Below are 25,584 nucleotides of genomic sequence, written 5' to 3'. Positions count from 1 at the left end.
TAAACACAAAATGCAGCTACGAGGCACTGCTACTGTCTGAATATGTAGACAGACAGGTTTTCGCTAGTTTTGCAAATATTCGCGCCTTTGATTTGTGGTCATTTACTAACTATGACACTTTCTAACAAGGAGACGCGATATCCCCAAAGCTGTTTACAGCAACATTAGAAGAAATCGTCCATGAACTGGACTGGACCAACAAAGGTTTAAAAATAGATGGAGAATATCTTCACCATCTAAGATGCGTTGATGGCATAGTCCTAATTGCCAATAGTCCTTAAGAACTACAAGCATAAATTAATGAACTAAATACAGCCAGCAATAAAGTGGGTCTCAAAATGAATTTAGTAAAAACTAAAGTAATGTGCAACGAACCAGTGGAAAGAAAAGAAACATTCTAATAAATAGCCCAACACTGGAAATAGTAGCAGAAGATACTACTACTACCATAATCAACCTATATACTCTACTACCAGAAATCAACCCAAGAATTAAGTTAGCATGGAGTACTTATCGAAGAAACTAAATCATATTCAAATCTAGAATGCCACTCTATCTAAAGAAGAAAATATTCGACCAATATGTACTATCAGTCATGACCTACGCATTCGAAACCTGGACAATCATAACTTAATTCATAATAAGATCGGACATCATAAGGAAATCGCAGGTCGCACAACGCTCAATGGAACGAAATATGCTGGGAATAACCAAGAGAGACCGTAAAAGAATATAGTGGCTACGACAAAAGACCCAGGTAATAGATGTCATCCACAGAGTCAAATCCCTCAAATGGCAATGAGCAGGACACCTGGCAAGAAGAACTGATAACAGATGGACCACAAACATTACAGCATCGTACCCACGAGGAATTAAGAGACCTAGAAGAAGACCAAACCTGAGATGAGACCATGATATTAGGAAATTAGAAGGGATAATTTGGGCCTGCATAGCCAACAATGGACAACAATGGACTCAAATCCTAAATACAAAGAGAGTATGTAAGGGAGGCTACACCATAATTGGAAATGGTTGAATAAGCTGAAAATGATGATGATGATGACACATATTCGTTCATATACCAAATATCTAAATGTGTGGAGTCGCCTTTAGACGAAACTATTACAGTTTTCTGTCTATAATCTTGTATTTTTGAGTTCTTATTTTTCACCAGTTTGTATACCCAACTGTTGAAAAATAAGAACTAGTGATAAGAAAAACCGATTAATTTCAATAATCGAGTACTAAAGTTTCAAGCGATTTCAATAATCCGGTTTTTCGCATGTCGCTTGTTGTGCTCGGAAGTAAGTTGCTTGCGCAGAGCACATATTCTTTCGGTGATGAATGCAAATGACAAGTAGCAAGCGATGAGTAATTCGCTTAATTTAGCTTAGTTTAAAGCATTGTCGATGTAGGTCGTAAAATTTTGTCACTCAGATACGCAACGGATAACGTCGTATAAAATCGCTACCTGCAATGTATGTAGAAAATTCGATCGACTTTGTCTCTCTCTCTCTCTCTCTATGTCTTTATTCCTACAAGAGGAATGTAGTGGTCAGGTGATGTGTGAGGTTTGTCTCCATAATTAATTAAAAATTAATATTCCGTCTTGTGCTTCATGAACAAGCGTGTGTAGTGGCTTGTGGGTGATCTTTGATAGCTGGTCTATCCAACGGGAGGGCGAGCGGCGTCTTAGTCTTCTTCCTGGAACCTTGCCCTGTATAATGAGTTTTTTTCCATACAGTCAGTATCCCTCCTCATAACGTGACCGAAATATTTAAGTATACGTATAGAAGTTGAGAGGCGTTCTGTGATGTTCAGCTCTTGGATTATAGATTCATTGGTTCGCCGGGCAGTCCAGGGAATTCTGAGCATTCGTTGCCAACTGCAGTACATCTCAGTTGCGTCATTTTTTTTCATTTCTGACTGTCTCATCGTACAGGACTCGGACCCATACATTAATATAGGAAATATTAGGCAGTGAATAAGTCTTTTTTAAGTGTTTAGATATGTTTTTGTGTCGCCATATCTTTGAAAGTTTTCGCACTGCCACTCTTGTCATTTCACATCTTCTTATTTCTCCTTCTAATGACCCTGTGTTGTTTATAAGTGACAAGATCGACAATACAAGATCGACTTTGTAGTCACATTAAAATCGGATTTCAATTTATTTCAATCTAGAATCGCTTGCCTTCGTCGCTCGTAACTCGTCACTTGCATCGCTCGTTCATAATCGAGCGATGTCTGTTATTTCAATAATCGAGTACTGGAGCGAATTATCGCTCGAGTTATCCCATCACTAATAAGATCTCAAAAAATAAGATAAGACAGATTTAGAAAAGGAATCTAATGTAATTTTATAAAGAACCGAAAAATGTTGTTTCAAAAAATTGTGAGTGGCTAAGGTAGGCTCCCAAGGGTGGTTCCTCTTTCATCATTCTACATAATCCTAAGTTACTAATAAATTCGTGTTGAGAGTCCAGAGGAATAGAAAATAAAATACATTTTTAAGAACATTTACATCGAGCTATAAGAGATATAAGAACCCTTATTAACCTATATACCTACCTATCAGAGCTACTAAATTATTTAGGTAGATTTACGTAATAAAATGACTTTATAAAACTTATATCCCATAAATCTCTCCAATGTCGTAACATTACACATTTCTTATTTATGTCCCTAAGGCGCTATTCAAAAACAAACATAAATATTAAATGCCCAATATAACTTTTCCTTTTAAAAGTAATACCGGTCTGATACAGCACAAAATACTATGTCAAAGCCGGCAGATTAAGGCGAAGCAATGGAAAATGTATTCCTGAAGCGATCGGAAGTAAATCATCTGGAAAACCCTTAGGGAAATTTCTCGAGAAAATTCGAGATTCCGCATGCTGTTAAGAGTGAAATATTCATTTTTTAAGTTCCTTACGAACACACAGATTGTAAACAATGGAAACATAATCCATGAAAGATGAGCTTCGGCGATGTCAACATAGTATTAATTTTAATAAAAAAAAATAGATAGCCTGTTTCATCAAAGGAATTAGTTACTAAGAAAATATTATTTTATTGCTAGTAGTTTTGTCGATTCTTTTTCTTCAAGGCTTACAATAGCAAACTGACGGGTTATTATTTAAAAATATGATATTTTAGAACTGTTACCTACTTCGAAATAAAAATTCGTAACTGCTGCTAGTTGCTATTTACAGAAAAAAACAGTAGTATACTGACAATGATGGCTACTTTAACAATATAATACATTTATAAAAACTGTTATTTTAAGCTGTTAAATAACAGTTTCAACTGTCATTCCACTATAGAGAACGTCACAAAATGTGAAATGAGAAACAGGCTCTCACTAAGAGTTTTTTTATGTTATTGTTAAGCATATTATTATGTCTACTTCGATATATTGATTTAAAATTAATGAAAGCCCATTTTGACACAGTTCTCGGTAACTCGGTAAACCTCAGATGAATGTCCATGAACAACCAAAGGTTCTTATCTACAGACGTACATATTAACATTTTATTCTCAAGGGTTATTTTGAGGCAGTTCTCATATCTGTCTGCATTAGATCCGTCCAAAGAGCAGGATTTGGATTCCTTGGATTTAGCGTCAGGGATTGTACTTTCAATTTCAATAATAAAAATTAGTGATGGGAAAAACCGATTAATTTCAATAATCGAGTACTCGAGTTTCAAGCGATTGCAATAACCGAGCGACGGTTTTTCGTCCGTCGCTTGTTGTCATCAGTACTCGTTAACGTCAAGCGCCAAGCGGTAAGTTGCGTGCGCAGGGCACATACGAAAGGCCATATTCCATCGGTGATAGCAAGCGATTCGCTTGATTTAGTTTATTTCAAACTATTGTCGATGTAGGTCGTAAAATTTTGTCCCTCAGATATGCAACGGATAACGTCGTATAAATTTGCTACCTGCAATATATGTAGAAAATTCGCTCGGCTTTTTATCGAATATGTTACATTAAAATCGGATTTCAATTTATTTCATTCTAGGATCGCTTGCGTTCGTCGCTCGTAACTCGTCACTTGCAGCGTTCGCTCATAATCAAGCGATGTCGGTTATTTCAATAATCGGGTACTCGAGTGAATTTTCGCTCGAATTATCCCATCACCAATAAAAATAAATACCTGAATCCGAATTTCAATAATAAAAATAAATAAATTAAAACGTTTAACTACATAAATTTTGCTGTAATATTAATACATTTTCCAATAATGAAATAAATTTAACAGACTACAAACATTATTATACGACCAACAGCCTCGTTCATGCACTAAATTATTTTGTTAATATATGTATTATCTATAAGAAAAAAAAAACGTTCCTCCTAAACCGATAAACCAAACAGTTCCTAATTAAAACTCATTTTTACGTTGTAGAAGTTCTGTTTCTTGTTTTGAAAGATAAACTTGTCCTTGACGGATAATTATTTAATTTTATTTTATATATTGTGCAGGGAGTAAATTAAATATTAGGAGTATATTTTAATATCCGAAAATACTATTGAATATTTCTTTAAAGGCGAGATGATACAATTAAAGTTAGTTGGACCAAGTACAATTGGATGTTGCCATTTATAACGGCGCGGCGCTTAGAATACCTACTACTGCCATTACTCGTTGACGAGTATTTGACACGCATCAGAAAATGGTTACCCATGTGGTCTTCTTTCATTATGGTCTTCTTTCACGAGCTTTTCTGTGACTGAAAAGACCGATACGTTATGTTATCTCCCTTCCGCACTCCGGACATTCAAAAATCTCATATAAGCATACTTTGTTGCGTCTTTACTTTTTGGTTGTTGTTAACTGAGTTTACAATAATTCTTCTCTATTGCGTTCTGTTGCGCGCTGCTTCCTCCCACTGATTCAGCATGCTTATCCCTTTAAGTTTTCATAGAAAATATCCTTGTACCTTTTATTTGTTTTGATCGATGTACAGCTTAAGGCCCAGAGCCTCGTATATCCAGTTATATGCTGTAATTGCTGCAACGTTTTAGCAACTAGAGCGCGGTCATCAGCGTATTGAAGTTTTGTGATACATTTTATGCGTGTTTTTATGTTGAACAGACCACCGCACCGTCGTGTCTGTATCTAATGACCTTATGCTGCAGTTTGCGGTCCATTTAATATGAGTATAAATATGTTGAATAGGAGAGGCGCTAAGAAACATCCCTGCCTAACTCCTGTATTTGTTAAGAATGGATTGCTCAGTGATCCGTGATGTGACACTTTTGGCTTGTTTGGAGGTTTTTACACACTGTAAGAAATTTGTTGGGTAACCGTATCAACCCGCCTTTAAAGTAAATACACTAATACATTTAAGTTTATTTATTAAATAAGCAAAACTAAACATTATTTAAATTACATACAAAATAATAGAATAAATCTCTTTCTGGTCTTTTATAGTATCTTTGCCACAATAACTACAGTTATATAAAAAAAAAGTCTGTTAAAGAATTAGTATTAATAGATTCTTACTCAACCTTTAGTTCACAAAAAAAAAGGGAAATCTAAATTCCGAAATTCGTCTATATAGGATAATCCTCGGGATAAACTAACAAAACGGTTTATAGAAAGGCGCCATGCTACATCAGAGCGTGCGTTGATCCTCTACTCAGTCACCGCAGTCTGGAACGTTAACCGTAAATATAACTAAAATCGAAATAAATCTGGAATAACGCCTGGTCATCACTCAAACCCCAAAAGGACGACACCGGCGCGCTCTTGCGATGGGTTAACGAAACAGAGATAAATAAAAGACTTCAATAATTGCGTTTCTAGTTGGTGCATATGGATTTTTTCGTGTTAGAAATAGATACGAGGACTGGAGATAAATTAGTAGTTGTAAAATATCAACAACAAAGAAAATTTATAGTTAAGAAAAACATTATAAATAATATACCGGGTGGTGCATTGTCGTTGGAAACTGAAAATCCCATGTGAATGTTGAACTGTCCAGATATTGGCTCCCCTGTTAATTTTACAGCGAAGTTATGTAATATAACAATGTTACAGCTTGGCCCCTATTTGCATGAGCATAGACTTCCAACATTGTTTTAATGCCTTCTGGGACTCATTTTCTTCTCCTCTCAGAATTTGGGCAATGGGAAACTCATCCTCGTCGTTGTCGTTACTGGTTTCTGTTCTGGGTGCATCTCCATTGTCGAGCTCCAGCCTGATCAAGAGTTTTTCTAATTCAGATTTAATTAGGGAAATATTGGATGTTTTGAATTAATCATCTGGTTCAGAGTTTATAAATTCGAGATTTGCAAGAATGCCGAAAATGTCAGAATAAATGGTTCTGAGTTGTTTGATCCGTTTTCTTAATCTATTAAATAAATAATAATCTTGTATATCTGTGCTTAATGGAATTTTAATTTAGGATAGTTCTTTCAGTGGAGCTTTCAGCAGTCTTTTAATGTGGCTTCTGTTTTGCATAAATCTATATATATATGTCGCGTTGACTGTTAATTTTATTGGCTGGAGTATTTTTACAATGTTTTTGATAGTTTGCCATTCTGAGTCAGGGTCTTGACGTTGTCGGTCTGTAAGTACGTTAATTATTTTAGTTTTCAAATAGTGAAATTAAGTCCAGTAAATGAAGCGGATTGTGTATCTTTTGAGAAAAAAATTGTAACACCCTGCTCCCCAGCCTTGGCCGAAAAAATGGCCCCAAATGGCCATTTTTTCAATCAGTTTTTCGAAATAGCTGCCAAAGTAACTGCCTAAAAATTTTCTAAAATATGCAATATAGAAAATTTTTCTTGCAATAAAAAATGAAGCTTAGATTTAGAAAAAAGAAGCTTAGGATTAGTAGTTTTAGAGATCTTCCGCCTCGAGGATCACTAAATTTTCTCGAAAGTGTTAACGCTCCGAAGATAAATTTCATAAGCGTATCATTAATTGATAGGTCAAATTGTTTAATAACTCGATTAAAATTTAATATTTTTTGATGATTCAAAGCTCATTTAAAAGGTAGAATCAACAGCTATCACATTTTGGAACTTGTTTCAATTTTGTCATATTTTATGATAATAAAAAAAACGAGCAAACCATTCCTTAGCCCAAAAATTTTTCAGATTTTAACAAACTTCTTCATATTTTTACTAATAATAGCTTATTTGTCAAGATTTTTTTTAACTGTTGTTTTTAGAATCCCTTTAAGCAACTGAGAAAGTTTGAAGTATTTGTTTAATCACACTTTAGTAAAAAACAACTATTCAAGAATGACTTCTTCGGCTTTTTTGGAATTTTCCGAGGGATTTCCGGAAAGTGTAAACAAAAAAGAAAATTGCATAATTACGAATAGTCGAATTGGTTTCTTTTTAAGAACTTTAGAAAAAAAAAGTGTCAGGATGATTTTTGTAGCTAAGGACCCAATCTTTCATTTGGCGATCATGAAAGTCATCTACATGCGATATTTCGACCAATATTGGCGAAAACCCCATTCTTTGACCTTTTAGGGCGGTTTTAACCATTTTCCAGGGACTTTATGAAAAAAAGTGTCATGCTGTTTTTTTGTAGATAATGACCTAAGCTTCATTTTTTATTTGAAAAAAAAATTGTAAATTCCATATTTTGGCAGATATTTGCGAAAAACTGATTTTTACTGAACTACTCCCCAAAAGGTACACTATCCGCCTAAAATGTCAAGAAAGACGAATTACATAGAGACTTGGGTCTTTTTGTGTCCTTATTTACTGGACTTAATGTAGCAAATTAATACATTATGCATAAAAAATTGGTGTTAATCTTCGGAGTTTTTAATCTTATACCGGGTTTTTTTCGAGACAAACTTTCCTTCGGGATTTTGGGATTCTAGAGGGGTGGGGTAGAGGTAAGGAGAATCATCTCTTATGGGACTTTGAAACAGGCGAGGAAAAAATGGTCACCTAAAAGAGAAAATAAGGATTCATAAATGAGTGGCAAAACGTGCCTTCAGAAATCGCTCTATCTTTTTTTAATTATTATTTTAAAAAATAATAATTAAAAAAAATGTAAAATGCCTCGTGGTATTAATTTATCCAATCAGGTAAAACAACTGATTATTAAAAAATACCAGGAGGGAGTCAAGCAAGTTGATATTGCAAGTCAGTTAAAATTAAATAAAAGTGTTATTTGCAAACAAATAAAACTGTCCCAAGTAAGAGGATCAATAATTGAAAGTAAACCTAAACCAGGATGGCTCAGAAAAAGTGGAGCTGCCACCGATAAATTAATAAGGTGTTCTTTGAAAAATCAATTTTTTACTGCGGTCGATATAAAAAAGGAAAATCCACATGTTTCAATTTCTGTGAGGACTATTAGAAGACGCCTAAGTGAAGGGAAGCTACACGCCATCAGACGCCCTGCCAAAAAGCCTTTTATTTCGAAAAAAGTCGACGGTCTCGTTTGGATTTTGCCACAGAACATTTAAATTGGATTTACGATCAATGGAAACAAGTGCTATGGTCGGATGAAAGCAAATTTAACATGTTCGGCTCCGATGCTATGAAGTGGGTAAGGCGTCCTAATAATGAAAGATACAATCCGAAATATACTACGCCAACTATCAAACATGGGGGTGGCAACGTGCTTGTGTGGGGTGCTTCTCTGGCCATGGGATGGGACCACTAAGAAGAAAAGAAGAAATTATGGATCGGTATCAGTATCTAAGAAATACAATGTTGCCATTTGCTGAGGAATCGTTACCTCTAGTTTGGAATCGTTACCTCTTGTTTCAGCAAATACGTTTAAAATAGAGTATACGGAAGGTACCTACCGCTTAAATTTCTGTCCCGATATTGAAGGATGGCTATAGAATTTCAATGCATCTCCTACATAAGTCTATCCTTGTGTTGTAGGAGGTTTGACTAAACAAGGATGAACCTATGTCTTGAAACCATTCGACTCGATTTTCTGTCCTCCTTCAATACTGGGACGTAAATCCTCAACTCTTATGGGGAGGCCGTCGTATATTTTATTTAAACGTATTTGTGTTTCAGCATGATAACGATCCAAAGCATACTGCAAAAATCGTTAAAGAATTTGTTGAAGCAGAACAAGTGCCTGTTATAAAATGGCTAGCTCAGAGCCCGGATTTGAACCCCATAGAAAATATGTGGGAGCAACTAGAACGCGAAGTCAGGCAGAAACACCCAGAAAAATTTACAAATAAAGATCAATTATTTGCTGCTCTGTCACAAGCTTGGTCTGAGATTTCAGAAAATAAAATTAGGTCTTTGTTGGAATCGATGATCAAGAACAAAGGATTTTCAACTAAATATTAAAAAATAGGTAGTTTTTGTTAATTGTTAGTAAAGTTTCTCCACTTATGTCCTCTAGGAAAGTAAATATTATTTATTTTATACAATAAAAACAATTATTTAAGTTTTTTGTGTGCATTATTTAATGTAACTATTAGCAAGCATGCCAATAAAAAATCTAATGAAGGATTATTATACACAATCGCAAATAGGAAAGAAATTATAAAAGTTTCTCCACTTTTGGCCGGCACTGTATGTAATAGGGTTCAGAACCGGGACTCAGTAATAATAATTAAAAATATATTTTTTGTTACGTGCAAAAGACTTTTGATACTTTCTAGCGGTTGAAATCAAACTCTTCTAAATAAATAGTGATGCTATCTCTTACTATTCTTACTTCTGAAGTTATTTACTTCTGAAGTTTATTAGCAATTATTGAAGTTTAGATATGGTATTTTATTATTTAGTATACTATTGCTGAATGTATTAGTTTTTTTTGTGTTATGTTTTTATAGGCATTTGCGTCTTCAATTCAAAATGTTAATTTTTTTCTAATTTAGTTAAGTTGGTTTCGAGGTTGGTTGATGTTTGGTGTAATTTTTAAGCTACCTATGTGTTTTTTTTCGCTTGTGTTCATTATTTGTGTTCATGTTTAGTTTCTGATGACTTAATAATTTGATATTATTTTCATTTGGAACTCTCAATTTTTTATCGGTTTTACTTTTGAGAACCATCTCTTGCTTGCTAATTGACGAACACCACAATCGTTGAACAAAAATATTTTAGTACGATTCTGGAAACTCTAATTATCACAGAAAGTGCCTCAGTAACAATAATTAAAACATTATTTTTTTGTTACGTGAGAAAGTCCTTTATAGTACTTTCTAGCGGTCGAAATCAAACTCTTCTAAATAAGTAATGATGCTATTTCTTATTCTTCTTGCCTCTTTTTTCTTTCGAAGTTCCTATAATATTTATTATGTAATGTTTTAATAGATATTTGCATTTTTAATTCAATATTTTAGAGCTTTTGTATCAAATTCAGTTAAGTCGGTTTATGTTGTTTGATGTGAAATTTAATTAACGGTTTTAATTTTTTTTCTTTACTTGTTTTCATTTTTTTTCATGACAATAATTTGATATTCTTTTCATTAAAAATCTCAATTTTTTATCCATTTTACTTTGAAAAGCCATCCCTTGCTTTCTGATTGATGAACTGCACCACCATTGAACAAAAATTAGTCAGTACCGAAAGTACCGAAAAAATCGGAAAATCCCGGTTCCTAAGAGGCGCGGTACCGAAATTCCCAGTTCCGAAAAACAGCTCCGATTCCGGAAACCCTAGTATATAAGTATATTTCTTGTGAATAAAAATAAGTAAAATAACTTGCTTAAAATGCGAGATAACTATGAATTGTGTGCCCAATGAGTCGTATTTTTATGATAAAATTTCCATTCTGTCTTTGTGCAATACGAGATATATCAACTACGTCCTATCTCGCACATGCACCGCATAGAACAAATAGTTCCATACACGTTTGTTTTAACGGTACACAGCCATTGTCATACACGTACTTTTATCGACCATCTCGAATTGTTCCGTTGATTAATGCCGTTTGGGTAGTTTCAAAAATAAATTGCCGACAAAGCTGCAGATGAGATAAACATTTTCTTTCTTTACTTGCATACTCTATGGCTGACTTTAAAGACTTTGTAACATATGGAGGATCTCATGGGGGATAGATATCTGGTAAGAGAATTTCAGAAGAAAACAGCAAGAAGGATAAATCAAAGAAATATTTTTTTTTTTACTTCTGACGACGGAAAAAAGAGGAGATGCTCGGGAAGATGTTAAGCATTGACCCTGAAACGGTACTAGCTGTTTCCGTCTGGATTCTACGCAGTGGCATTTTACAAAATACAGGGTCCGGCGATAGTGAGTCGGGCTCCTGGAATAAAAAACTTGATAATTTTGTTTAAGTATAAACCTAAAGTGTGTACGAAGATGTGTTTCAGGAAAATATTTAAACTTCTATAGGGTGGCTCAAAAAAGTGAGTGGATCGGGATGATTTTTTTTTAAATGGAACACCCTGTATATTATTGCATTTTTGGCTCCCTTCTAGATCACTTTACATAATCCTAAGATATGAGTAAATATATTTTGATGCTGTCAGAGATATTAGTAGCGGGAGATGACCGATTCCACGCCAGTGGAGGTGGAGGAGCCGGAGGAGGAGGCGGCGTCGGAAGTGACGTAATCAGCTGTGAACATGTAAAATAGGCTAATAAACAAGAACAAACAGATTTGAACCGATGTGAACAGCTTCGATCTGCTTTGAACCGCTTTTTAGCTTAAAACAATGGACCTGTTCATTTTATGTTCAAACATGTTTAGTTCTATTTTAAAGCGGTTCAAACCTGTTTGTTCTTGTTTATTAGCCCATTTTACATGTTCACAACTGATTACGCGAGGGGTAAACCGCAGAGGAATTATGGTGTACACTATGAAGGAATTCTACAGGAATTCCAAGGAATTACGAGGAATTCCAAGGAATTCCAAGGAATTCCAATGATTTTCGTAAGAATTCCGATGAATTCCAAGGAATTCCTTAGGAATTTAGAGGAATTCCACAGGAATTAAGAGGAATTACAAGCAACTTTATAAAAAATTAACGATAGTAAACCATGAATATTATAATAGGTAGTAATCGTTTATGGTTAAAAATCGTTTTGCAGGCGATTCTTTACTATTCGTTTTTCGTTTTCGAATCGCTTCCAAAATTTTCCAATATCAAATATCTACAGGTTAGATATTCTTTTAATTTAATATTGTACCCTCGATTATATATCTAAAATATATTCCAATAGTACGTCCGAACCACCCCCGAGAGATCTACTTATAACGTTCCCTGATTTCGCCATTTTAAAGAAACCCTCATAAGATTTTTTTATTCAGTACTCAGAAAGTGTATAGTTGATTTTTTCATTTCCTCGAAATAATACCTAGGTATATACTATAGGGAAATTAATACAACTTTAGGTGCACTTCATCAATGACACCATGCGTAATCTTATGGAATTTACTGGTGATCGTATTATGACGTGCAACTGAAGTTTTATTAATTTCCTTTCCTATAGATACGAGTAAACTAGGTACCTATCATTTTCAAAAAATCCCGAGAAAATTTAATTTTAATAAGTAAGTGCCGACATATTTCCAGTATTTCCACCGCATGATCCCCTATTAGCCCTAAAATTTAACTCTAAAACGTAAATCTCGTAAAAGTACTTTTTATTGTTAGATCTAGTACTTATAGAGACATTAGACATTTATAAAAATCACCAGAAAATTCATTGCGGAACTGCGAAACCGAGGTGGCAACGCTGGTTCAGACTGAAAGAGTTCATACCAAGGAATTCCAAGGAAGACCTTGAATGATTGACCTTGACCTTGAAGACCAGGAATTCCAAGGAATTCCGAAGAAATTATGAGGAATTCTGAGGAATTATTTGAGTAAAAGGAATTACGGTGTACACTTTTCCCTCTGCGGTTTACCCCTCGTGATTACGTCACTTCCGACGCCGCCGCCTCATCCTCCGGCTCCTCCATCTCCCTCTACTGATATTAATAAATAAATAAAAATATATATTTTTCAGCCTTCTTTAAAAAAATATTAAAAATACAAGAACTGTCCCGAAACCAAAACCATATATCAGGTATTTACTTTGGATGGTCTGTACTTATTTTGCTATAAATATGGTAATGATGTTCAAAATTCTACGCGAAACTTTCTAAAATATAAAATAACTACCTACTCCTCCAATAGATGGAGAATTAAAAAATGAGCATTTTTTGTATTTAAGAGTATTTCAAAATTTTTAACGGTTTCGCAGATATTCCCAGTTTTATATTTTATATGGCATTTTCTACAGTAAATTTTTATCAAAGCATCCTCTGATTTTTCCCTTGTATTTTACCGTTGAAAGAGCCATAAGAAATAATACTGGGTGTATCTGCGAAACCTTCGGCGAAACCATTAAACATTTTGAAATACTTACTTTAAGTACAAAAAATTTTTAACTCTTTAATTTACTACTTAATTTTTTAACTCTCCATCTAATAAAAAATAAAAAATAATATAGAGGGTGTCACATTAAAAAAAAAAAGAAAAATTATTTTTATATTTTTATTTTAAATTTGGCGTAGAATTTTGAACACCCTGTATGATTTAAGATTACGATATTTATAGCAAAGTAAGTATAGATCATCTAAAGTAAATACCTAATATAGTTTTGATTTCAGGACAGGTTCTTGTATTTGTAATAACTTTTTAAAGAAGGTTAAAAAATATATATTTTTTATTTATTTATTAATATCTTTGACACTATCGAAATATATTTACTCATATCTTAGGATTGTGTAAAGTGATCTGAAAGGAAGCCAAAATGCAATAATATACAGGGTGTTCCATTTAAAAAAAATCATCCCGATCCACTCACTTTTTGAGCCACCCTATAGAAGTTAAAATATTTTCCTGACATACATCCTCGTATATATTTTAGGTTTGCACCTATACAAAATTCTCAAGTTTTTTATTTTAGGAACTACAGATGCCCGACGCACTATTGCCGGATCCTGTATAACTTTTATTTAGATTTCTGTTTCAGTGGCTCAGACTTCAATACTCAGACTTTTGCAAGATATGAAAGATAGACAAGTTTGTTTTGTCAATGAACTCTTTCGTAAATTAATTATTTACGAAAATCTAGATACTAGGCTTATCTGGAAATAATTTCTAACATCACGATTAATAATAATTGCAAAAACACACTTCATTTATTGTTTCCCTATGTTGAAATTTTTATTCTAAAAATTGATGTTCCTTTTTTCCACAACTCACATTTCTTTTCGCAAAATTAAATAAGTAATTATTAATAAATAGTAATAACATAAGACTTAATGAATGTTACGACATCGGGAAATCAACATCGGGAAATATTAGATAAATTATTTCTAAAAATACAAGTATATTTTTGGTCTCGATTTTGTTAGGTCTTCTGTCTTTTTATGTCACCGAGTGTCAAAAATAAAAGCTAGTCTGTAAACTAAACCAACTAAAGACGAAAATAACATATATCTAAATCTTCTCATTAAATGTCACATGAGACATTAGTGTTAACACTAGAGATCAATTAAAAATAAAATATTTACTTAAAGACCGATAACGATTATTTTGATGTGTCGTAAAATATTTCAGTTCCAAAATAGAACAATATTAAATCTATTAAAAGAGATAATGTCAATTATTTTAAAATAATCATCATTAAAGTTTGGTCTATAAAAATGTATTAAAACACGAGTATTTACAAAAGTATTTATAAGAAAACAATTCATGCATCAGGTATACAGGGTATTCAGGGTACAGTATACATAGGTATACAGTTCATATCATACCGAATAAACTTTTAGTCACGTGATTAAGTTTGACTGGCACAGCGTTGCCCATTTTTACATATTTTCATTTAATCAACATATTTTAGGAAACAAAAATAAATTAATTATAAATATTATATGAACAGTTATTATTTACATCAATAAAATTCACCTTCTTAACTGCACTTAAGGGACATAAAGGGCCATTACTACCGATTTCCCGTTCAAAATATTCTATATTCTAATAAAGTTAGGATGCATTTTTTACGGCTTATCTAAGCTAAATTAGGCTAACTTGTATACTTCGCACTAAAAGAGGTTCTAAAAAGAATAATGTTCAACTGCAAGGTCTGCTAGTAAACATTTTCAAGCTTAAAGCACAACACTATTTACTTAAACCAAAAACTTGTAATACAAAAAGTGTCAAAACGAATGACAATGCCAGGAAATAAATAAATGCGGCAACTTGACATTTTTTACAGCATTGCTACCACCTGAAACCCCAGCGCGAAATTTAAATTCCAGTTAGTCAGCACGGCGCAAAATATGTCCATGATTGGCAACTGAATTTAAAAATCGCGCCCTCGATTACGTAACTAAAAGTTTAATTGACAGGAAATATATTGTAGAATTTTCTGTGGCAAATAGTTAATCAGCTGTTTCAAGAAACTAAGGACCGTTTGACACGGGACAATATTCCAGCCTAAATTGTATACAATTTGTTGCGCGCGCATTTTTAGTCAAATTGCATGCAATAAAATAGAACATGTTCTAAATTCTTGCATGCAATTAGCTGAACATGCGCAATACATAATTTCATTTCTCTGATTTTGTAAGGTTATGTTTATGTTATATTTGTTTGACCTTAATTGTTTTCAAATGATATTTTATTCATTCTTAGAAAGTTTTTATATGATAAAGGATCTTCATGGAGCAACTCTTTATTTAACATTGTCAAAATGCCTTTTCCTTCCGCTCTTTTGCCAATCCATTTCCTGTGCCAGTTTTTCTTTCTACACATATTTTCACAATTCCGCTTTCTTTTTTTTAGTATTAATATTAACGAAATTCCACCAACTGCACCGACTACTAATATCAATTTTTCTTTTTCCATAGTTGTAGTATAGTTTATTTTTATTTTGTATTCAACAATCAACAGCAAGTAATTAATAATAACGTCAATAAATCCTGCGCTTTTCTGCGCATGCACTTACATACACTGACATACATACATATTTCTTGCATACAATATTTTATAAAATATATCCCAAACTACTTTTCAGTTCTTAAATTTAAGTCCCGTGTCAAACGGTCCTAAAACATATTGTAAGTGATACTATTTGAAGAATAATTGTAGTCTTCAACATAATGCAACCTCCTGGGCGCAAACTACAAACAAGTTAGTTTGGAAATGACAATCGATATACACCATACAATTTTCGATATAGTACATATGTAGATATAATACCAGAGTAAGTAAACCGACGAGCAGCGACAGTCCCGTTTTCAATTTACTTTGCGGCTGCGCGAAATAAGTATGTTATCTGTCATATGAAGAAGCGAAGTTGCCACTGTTGGTTGCCATTTATCAAATATTTCTATATACTTTATTTCAAGTATACCTCAGGCAACGAATCGTTTTTTAAATTATTTATTAGCTCTAAAATATTTTATACATTCAAATTTAGAAATAAGGATAAAACAAAACAAAAAATTATGTATAAAACTTTATAATTAATTCCACGTCAAATTATCAGCAGGTATATACCATGTTTATAGGACCACTTCATAAGTAGAGCAGTTAAATACGTAGTCTATCTGTCAAACACGTCAAAAGAGAGAGAAAGAAAATTTGGTCCCACCGACGACGGAGCCGACCGACGGTTTCTGTCGCTACTCGGCGATCTACTTACTCTGATAATACCGTAATACTCGGTATAATACAGGGGGTAAAAATTCCATTTTTATTTCGAGATTTTTTCCAAATAATTTATCAAGTAACGTCAATCACTGCCGTTCTTTAAAAGATCAGCCTGGGGGCGGACTTTTGTTTACTTCATCAGCTGTACATACTTAGATATTGGGTTAGATTCCGTTTCATATTTTGTCGGTTGATTTTTGGTTTTAACTCTATGATTTTTGGGATTATTTATTATTGTAGTGCAAAAAACTAATTATTTTGGTGTTTAAGTGACATAAACCACTACCAGATATATGGTCACTCTCGGTTTCGCATAAAAAATAGAAAAATTGAAAAATTACACGTTGTGTAAGTGATTTAACCTAAAAGTGCCCATACATTTTTTACTCATCGTGATTTTTGTGTGTGTTTTTTAAGACTCTAACAATTCATCAATAAAGCTTAAGTGGAGTGTGTTTTTGGTGCTATGCCTCATCTTTGTTGTGTTCCTGGTGGAAAGGATAGTTATACTAGGCAGCCTAAAGTGGGAAGAGCAAGAAAAGTGGGTACGAGTTATAAATCAAGAGAATTCTATTGAAAATATCTTTAATAAATTTAAAAATAATATTCTCCTATGATAGTATTAATGAAAATTGGACAATTATGTTTATTTTATTCATATTGTGGAATCTCCACTTCAAGTGTTGTTGGTTCAGCTTCGATAGATTCAAACACGTAAGATAAACATGTAAGTAGGTATTATGATCTGGGGAAAAATAAAGAATATGTGTATTAAAGATCATGAAAAAGATTATTATTTTGAGTTCAAATTTTAAAAAAGATTTTTGTAAAGACAAGACTGATACAGTTTAAAAGAAGAGTGTGTTTTTGTTTGATAATATATAATGTATGTCAAGCATAACATATATTTGTTCAGTAATTTTTAATGAATAGTGTTGATTATTTACAATACCAAATTAATATCAAATATTTAAGTGATGGCTGAATACAATATGAATAAAATAACAATAAAATTGGTATATTTGCATAATACTAAATTAAGTTTTAAGAATAAAGGTGTTACTAAAAATACTAAGAAATTCATATTTCTTTGTTTTAATTGGTCTAATGTTATTTACATTTTACGTAAGAATTATACTGTATCATCGAAAAAAATCGGCGTCTAGTTGGCTTGGAAATGAACATCGATGACATTCCCTAAATAACTGTACACATAAAATAATTAACTAGAATTTTACAATCTTGGAAAATTTGATATTCTTGAACCTTCTTTCTAAATATTCTAAATTTTTTGATTTTCTTGGGGTTTAGGTTCGGGAAAAACGCTGATTAAGTTTTCATTTGGTTTTTCATTATTTTTATTTGGTTTAAAAAAAACGTTTCGGCTAACATTATAGGTAGCCTTCATTAGTGTTGTGTCATATGAAAAAAATAGTGTCGAATATAATCCAAAAAATTACATATAAAATATTCACACCACACACATAATGTTTACTGCGTTCTCCATAGTCAATGTAGATAATTTTAGTGTTAAGAATAATAATTTTAAAAAACATGTGGTCATCTTTTGATAAGTTTATATTAGTTTATTAATTGCAGTAAACATTATGAGGTGTGAATTATATTGTATATGTAATTTTTTGGATTATATTCGACACTATTTTTCTCATATGACACAACACTGATGAAGGCTATAGTTGCCGAAACGTTTTTTTTAAACCAAATAAAAATAATGAAAACCCAAATGAAAACTTAAATCAGCGTTTTTCCCGAACCTAAAAATCCCAAGAAAATCAAAAATTTTAGAATAATTTTACATAGAAAATGCCAGCGATCTTCATTTCATAGCCATCGCTGACGCCTTTTTTTAGATAATATTGTATTATTTGTAAATATAATTTTTCGAACATTGATACTTGCAAAATATACATATAAATTTTGTGAATGCAAATAATAATACATTACTATTAGTAGATATTGAATGTTTTTTGTTAAATTAGATCGATTTTCAAACCCCAAAATTTAAAATATATTTACATTTTACCCATTATCTTATGTACCTATACATTATTTGTACAGCTGGTTCCAATAAAATTGAATACGATTTAAAACATATTTTTATTATTTCGGGCAGTATATTCTATGATACCAGTCCCCCATTTCTCTACTCATGTCATACTGACGTTCTGACACAATGACCTCAATGTCACAATAACTTTAACATGTCAAAATACTTGACACATAAATATACACTGCACAAATATTCTAAAAAAATGTGTAAAGAGTCGTATTCATTTTTTTTGGAACCAGCTGTACATTGTAAAACATTTGTTGCATTTGTATGGTTCATAGTTTATTTCCCAAAGTATTTATTACTATAAATAGGTATATATGTTGTAGTTATTAACTATATATTATGTATATTTCATGTAAACTATATCATTTTTAAAATACAAACCAAAAATCTGAGGAATAATTATGTTTTCCATGTATTCTACAACATATTTATTAATCCGTTATATCTAACTAGCGTGACGTCATAAATCTCGCCCGTAGGCTGATCTTTTAATAGAAGGCACTGCGTCAATATTTGGATGAAAATTGGTGTCAGGGAGTTTTTTGACATGAGAATTTTGATTTTGAAGTCACGGCGCCGAATATGTCCATGATTGGCAACAATTAATTTAAAAATCGCGCCCTCGATTACGTAACTAAAAGTTTAATTGATAGGAAATATATTGTAGAATTTTCTGTGGCAAATAGTCAATCAGCTGTTTCAAGTAACTAAAACATATTACAATAAGTGATACTATTTTAAGAATAATTGTAGTCTTCAACATAATGCAACCTCCTGGACCCAAACTACAAACAAGTTAGTTTGGAAATGACAATCGATATTCACTATATAATTTTCCATCTTTAAGTATAATACCGTAATACTCGGTATAATACAGGGTGGTCCGAATTGTATTACGGAAACTTCGGCAGCATATTCTGCAGATAAAAATAAGTAAAAAAGTTCGTATAATGTATGTCCTAAAATGCTTCGTTTCGGAGATACCTACAGGGGGTAAAAATTTCATCGTGACGCTCTCAAAAAACGAAGTAAAAAAGTTAATTTTTTTATTATATAAAAATATTGTTTAAATTATATTTTAACTTCGATTTTAACTAATATACAGGGCGTCTAATTCTTGTGATACCACTATTGCTATCTACCAAACGGCAAGTGTTACAAGATAGGTTAGTTAATTAAAAAAAGATTTGCTTTTTCTGTGCTCATCTAAGATCTTTTTACCGTGTTGCCAAATTCCGTCAGATTCTGAGATACACGGTGATGTAAAAAACATCTACATATACAGAATGATTCTTAAATAAGTGCAAATATTTTATAGGACTGGTAGATCTTGATAAAAAAACATATATTCTCCTTACCGTTTTTCAAATATGTCAAAATAACAGAGTTATTCAATTTTGAAAATTAAAAAAAAAGATTCATCAAGTGATTTATTATTAAAAAATTTTGAGAGCCACCGAATTTTTTAACGTAACCATATAGAGTAAAGCCGTAACCATGGTAATAGCAGAGATTATAAATTAGACCTCCAGAAAATTTGCGATGAACAGGCAGTTCTAAAAAGGCTTTCTGAAATGCCCGATTTTCAACATTTTTTTTTTGAAAAAAAAAACTGATAGACGTGTTCCTGAAGTCGAAATATAGGTACCACCTGTTCTTTGTATTACTATTTTTTATTATATACTTACGGGTCTGTTATTATTATTGTATTTTTTTTTATTTAAAAGGCTCCCAAACATAGCTCCCAAATGTAATGCTGTATCACAATAACCCCAAAAATGATGTTTGTTTTTTACACATATTTAATCAAAGTGGTAAGTGTAATGCATCATTGCATTTGAAAAGTGATAAGCTTTGAAAAATAAAAAAAAACCAGGTCCGTCTTAAAAATAATTAAGTTGATGGTGATAGCCGGAATACGAAAAGACGAAAATAAGAATTGATGGAAACATGTTATAGCGCTTAAAGAATTACAAACTATCAATTTTAAATTGCGTTTCAAAAATGAATTGTTCTATAGATATTATCCGTTTTTAATAAATCACCCTGTATCTCAGAAATTAATATAATTTTGGCAGCGCAATAAAAAGACCAAATAGCCATCAAAAAGGCAACTTTTCTCTAATTTAACTGATATAGTAGCACTTAGTTTGGGAGATAGCAATTAATAGTGGTAGGTACCTATTACATGAATTACACACCTTGTAAGGGTATATTACAAAAAAATATAATTTATTTTTAGTTATTATAGTAGAATTACCGAGACGATTACCTACAATTTTCTTTTAAAACATAATTTTATCCATTTTTGTTTCCAAATGTAGTGGAATTTCATTTCATATCTTATCGTATTTTTCAGACTGTATGGCGCAAAATATGGTAGTTATACAATAACAACACTAAGATAAAAATATTTATTATATTAGTACAATAAGATAAAATTTTCATATCATTTTTCTCAAACAAGAGAGGCAAAGTATAGCACTAAAATTATTTTTAAAACATCAAAATTAACTACATTTATCGGCTGATAATATTAATAATATACTCTAATACCGTTTAAAATTGTTAATTGTTAATATTTATGTAATCAGCGCAGTAGCTCAGAAATTGTTTGATATAAAATAACTCAACAATTGAAAAGTTGGTAAATAATATCATTTCTTTAAATTCCTATTGAATAAGTAAAATTTTCCCGAAAAATAATGTATGCTGCGACTAAGCATACTGTTAGTGGGTACATAAACTTAATAAAGAGGTTAAATTTACACCTACACAATCAAAACATAAACTAAGTTTGTAACAAATTTAAAACTTGTAGGTATATGAGCTATAATATTCTATAGTTCAACAAAACATCTGTGCTACTTAATGCATTAAATAATTCAAATACCAAACTACTTATTGAAAACTATAAATTTAAAACCATTTGGTTTTTTGGTTACCTTGTGTTGTAGGTGTTAAAACAGTAGCTACCGCCAGAAGAAAAAAAGATTTACATAGTGAACAATTCACATAAAATGTCCGTTTCATTTTTAATATTGCACACGTAATAAATTGTCTATTGTTTATAATTCATATTTGTTTATTATTCAGTCAATTCACAAATTTCTACCGATACGCAAAGCAACCTTAAAATCTCATTCATCAACCGACGACGCCATTTTACTAAATTTCCTCTTTCATTTCTTCCGTCATTGTCGGCCGTCATTTTTTTTTGTCAACAAAGTCAACGAGTGGGGAGAAAGAAGCGAGACAAAATATAGAGAAAACAAAGACAAAAATCATTACAGATTCCTGTAAAGGAGGGTTTACTAATCAGAATTCATAACTTCTGAAATAACTATCTATGCTGTAATTTCTGAATGAAATAATTTTTTATTATTTATCTACATGACCCACATAAGTATTCGTATAACAAATTACTTGGATTGTTGATTTTAATGGGAGCAATTTCATTTCATAAAAGATTTTTTCTTGTTTATCATTTGACCACAGAGTAGAATAATTATTTTGACACATCACCACTATGGTTAAAATCAGCTGTTTACATTTTTAAAAATTAAAAACTTAGGTGACTTAGGTTAAAAACTAAAATATTTTAAAAAGTTGGAATTTTCAATTTATTATTTTTTATTAAGAACAATTAGGATTTTATAAGTTTTGTTATATAGTTTGCTTTGTCATAATATATAGTAAATCATGATTAAAGCTATTTTAGTATTTAATAATCATGGAAAACCTAGATTATCTAAATTCTACCAGTATTTTGTAAGTATTGTGTAGAACTATTATTTAAATAATTAAATAATTTTATATTTCAGCCTGAAGATATGCAACAACAGATAATTAAAGAAACATTTCAACTGGTGTCAAAAAGGGATGATAATGTCTGTAATTTTTTAGAAGGTGGAAGGTGAATATTGTTTATATTAATATCCCCACTGGTAACATAGTATATCGAGGGCTAAAAGACAGAACTTCGTATTTACGAAAAATGAATTTTACAGGAGCCAATAAAAACTTCGTACAACTTCCATTAAGGCGATGACCAAAATTGCAAGGTCCTGCCTTTTAGCTCTCGATATGTTATCTGTGCTTTGTCTTGTATTATTTCTTAATTACAATGTTTTAAATTTTAGTTTAATTGGTGGCAGTGACTACAAATTAATTTACAGACATTATGCCACCCTGTATTTTGTTTTTTGTGTTGATTCTTCAGAAAGTGAGTTAGGAATTTTGGATTTAATCCAGGTCTTCGTTGAAACTTTAGACAAATGTTTTGAGAATGTATGCGAATTAGATTTAATTTTCCATGTAGATAAAGTACATTTTATATTAAATGAGTTGGTTATGGGTGGAATGGTGTTGGAAACCAACATGACAGAAATATTAACTAGGATAGAAGATCAAAATAAATTAGAAAAACAAGAGGTTAGTTATCTTGTACTTTTATTAGTTTATAATGTTTAAGTGTATGATTTAGGTTAATTTATATTTGTAATTTTTTTCTAAATTTTCTTGAAGCTTAAATTTAGGCACATAATTTTGAGTTTTAAAACTTTCATAGTTCATGCCGCTGATATTACATATATTAAAAGGTAGTTTTATATAAATTGTTGTTTCTGTATATCTGAGAAGAAACATTTTCATTTCAGTAATTATTTAACAATTAGATATTTCAATTATAGATGTGGACTAGTCATTTGCAAATAATGTCGACATTAAGTTTAGTTTATGACAATCATTTTCTATAACACGTGAGTTTTATGAATCAATTCTTTTTGTTAAACAATGTCAAATACTAATTTATGATGTCCATTTATGTGTTTTGTTTTTAATTCAGTCTCCTACTAGTATTCAAAATTATGTTATAGTAATTTACTTATAGAATACGCCATATATGCTTTTTGAATTCTAAACTATGTTGTAGGGGGCTGTGTAGAAGCAGATATTGTGTTGTAATAATGTTTAGCTGTATATCTAAATATAAATATATTTCTTTATACTTTGGTATATCCTGTAATTAAAACTACACATTGTTTTTTATAGGCTGGAATATCAGCTGCCCCAGCACGGGCAGTTTCAGCAGTTAAAAATATGAACATTCCTCAACAGATCAAAGACATCAAGCTTCCAGATTTGCCCCAAGCCATAAAGGACCTTAAGTTCTGACCACAATTAGGGAACCAGTTTCAAAACCTAGATATAGCTTCAGATCACAATTCACCAGATGCTAGGTTCCTGTTAGAAGATCCATCATCACCTAGGTATACATAATGATCATACTGCACATATTTTTATGCAATTTAGCTATATAAGATTATATTTATAGAATAGGTCATTTTATTAGACTATGTATAACTTTGATGCAGTACCTATAATAAATATATTTTTTATTATTTTGTATTATTAGTTTATTATCTTTAATGTTAATAAATTTAATTAAATTCTTAAGGTAAATAAAACTTATTTGGCATACCAAGTTAAGAGAAATATAACAAATTAAATATTATTTAAGTACAGGAAACATTTTATTATTTTAATTACAAAACAGATGTTTTCCCGCTTGAGTTATTTATGTTCTTATATATATAATGACATTTCGCCTAACGTGGTAGGCATTTTCAATACATATTTATTCTAAAAAATCATATTTGCTTTTAATGTTGTTTCTACAAATTCTATTCGCTATTACTAATATGTATTTAAAATGCCTACCACATTAGGCGAAACGTCGTACTAATATGAATACCTGATTTAAACCTATTAAATTAGTTTGTTAATTCCTATTCTGAAGAAAACTTAGTATAACAAGTGGTTTAAGAAATATAATAAAATAATAATTATTTGTATATATATATATATATATATATATATATATATATATATATATATATATATATACATATATATATATATACATTATTTTCAACAAATAGTTAAACTATAAGTATGTCGATTATAATTTTAAAAAGTTAAATTAATATATTCTAATTATCCTCAGGTGTTGAAATATCCTTAAGGTCCTGCAACAAACAAATTTTATAAATATGTATATTAACTATATTTTAGCAATATTTACATTATACTAATGGAATCTTCTGAAAATATTGAAATTTAATAACATAATTCGTTTTTATGCATGCATAAATACATTTAGTTGTGTCGAAGATGTATTTAGAATATATATTTCAGATATCTAAATTATTTTGATACTTCATCTTAAAAAAAACGGAGAGTTTAGTAAAACAATATAAGAATATAGTGGATAGTAACTCAACCACATTCAAGTTAATAAATATTTAAGAAATATATGATTATAACAATCGTGGCCTAGCGCATTCGCCATTTACCCCAATGAAATTAGGTAAATCGGTGAAAAAAATCCTATAGTTTTGTAAATGGTTTTAAAAAACGATTCCTCTAGACTTGGACTGATATGTGTCAAATGTCCCCGAAAATAGTCGATGACCTCGAGGAGGGGGGAGGGTTTAAATGTCACTTATAACTTTATATGTCGGACAATATGACACCTACAGAAAAATACTTTATAATATATAAAATTGATGCACAGGAAATTCTCTACAAAAATGGTTGAATGCATTTTTTTCATAGGTCTGCCTTTTAAGTGTTACAGTGTTGACATAACACCATTTCATATATTGCGTTTTTCTCATTTAAAATCATATTACAGTCTAAAATTAAACTTAAAAACATTTAACTTTAAATTAATATTAATCAGGATTTTAAAAAAGGCGTCCATTATTCCCGAAGAGACCCGCAGTGGGATTCTGTAAGCTCCGTAGCAAGAAATTTCTTGCCCAGCCTATGGCATTTTTATACAATTGATCAGTCACTAGACAGGAAATATG

General features: G+C 31.4%; 3 protein-coding genes across 6 annotated transcripts in view; 1 reads left to right on the top strand and 2 right to left on the bottom strand.

Annotated features, from left to right (window-relative positions):
• Positions 1–21,865, bottom strand: part of LOC115888967 (neogenin) — a 326,830-nt gene extending 304,965 nt beyond the window's left edge. For all 3 annotated transcript variants that reach the window (XM_030908855.1, XM_030908856.1, XM_030908857.1), the window contains exon 1: positions 21,655–21,865. In XM_030908855.1, the coding sequence (XP_030764715.1) occupies positions 21,655–21,742 (88 nt within the window). In that variant the 5' untranslated portion in view covers positions 21,743–21,865. The remainder of the gene's footprint in view (positions 1–21,654) is intronic.
• A 403-nt stretch (positions 21,866–22,268) lies between these two features.
• Positions 22,269–24,412, top strand: LOC115889000 (AP-3 complex subunit sigma-2). The gene is made up of 4 exons (XM_030908906.1): positions 22,269–22,480; positions 22,534–22,625; positions 22,852–23,143; positions 23,762–24,412. Exons 1-4 carry the CDS (start codon positions 22,412–22,414, stop codon positions 23,882–23,884), a joined length of 576 nt encoding a protein of 191 aa, XP_030764766.1. The 5' UTR covers positions 22,269–22,411; the 3' UTR covers positions 23,885–24,412.
• Positions 24,413–24,617: 205 nt separating this feature from the next.
• The window catches only part of LOC115888999 (cysteine dioxygenase type 1), a 31,585-nt gene continuing 30,618 nt past the window's right edge, over positions 24,618–25,584 (bottom strand). Inside the window, exon 4 of one of the 2 annotated variants that reach the window (XM_030908904.1) lies at positions 24,618–24,738. In XM_030908904.1, coding sequence (XP_030764764.1) covers positions 24,703–24,738 — 36 coding nt within the window. In that variant the 3' untranslated portion in view covers positions 24,618–24,702. The remainder of the gene's footprint in view (positions 24,739–25,584) is intronic. The other variant, XM_030908905.1, reaches the window with a different exon arrangement.

Source organism: Sitophilus oryzae, unplaced genomic scaffold, assembly GCF_002938485.1.
Source record: "Sitophilus oryzae breed Bouriz unplaced genomic scaffold, Soryzae_2.0 scaffold_810_pilon_pilon, whole genome shotgun sequence".
NCBI lineage: Eukaryota > Metazoa > Arthropoda > Insecta > Coleoptera > Curculionidae > Sitophilus > Sitophilus oryzae.
The sequence above is the reverse complement of the archived record's forward strand: the minus strand, read 5'-3'. Positions and strand labels throughout refer to the sequence as shown.

Coding starts and splice junctions, on each gene's coding strand:
- LOC115889000 (XM_030908906.1), top strand. CDS start 22,412: ATGATTAAAGCTATTTTAGTATTTAATAATCATGGAAAACCTAGATTA. Junction 22,626..22,851: donor AATTTTTTAGAAGGTGGAAG/GTGAATATTGTT, acceptor TTTAAATTTTAG/TTTAATTGGTGGCAGTGACT. Junction 23,144..23,761: donor ATAAATTAGAAAAACAAGAG/GTTAGTTATCTT, acceptor TGTTTTTTATAG/GCTGGAATATCAGCTGCCCC.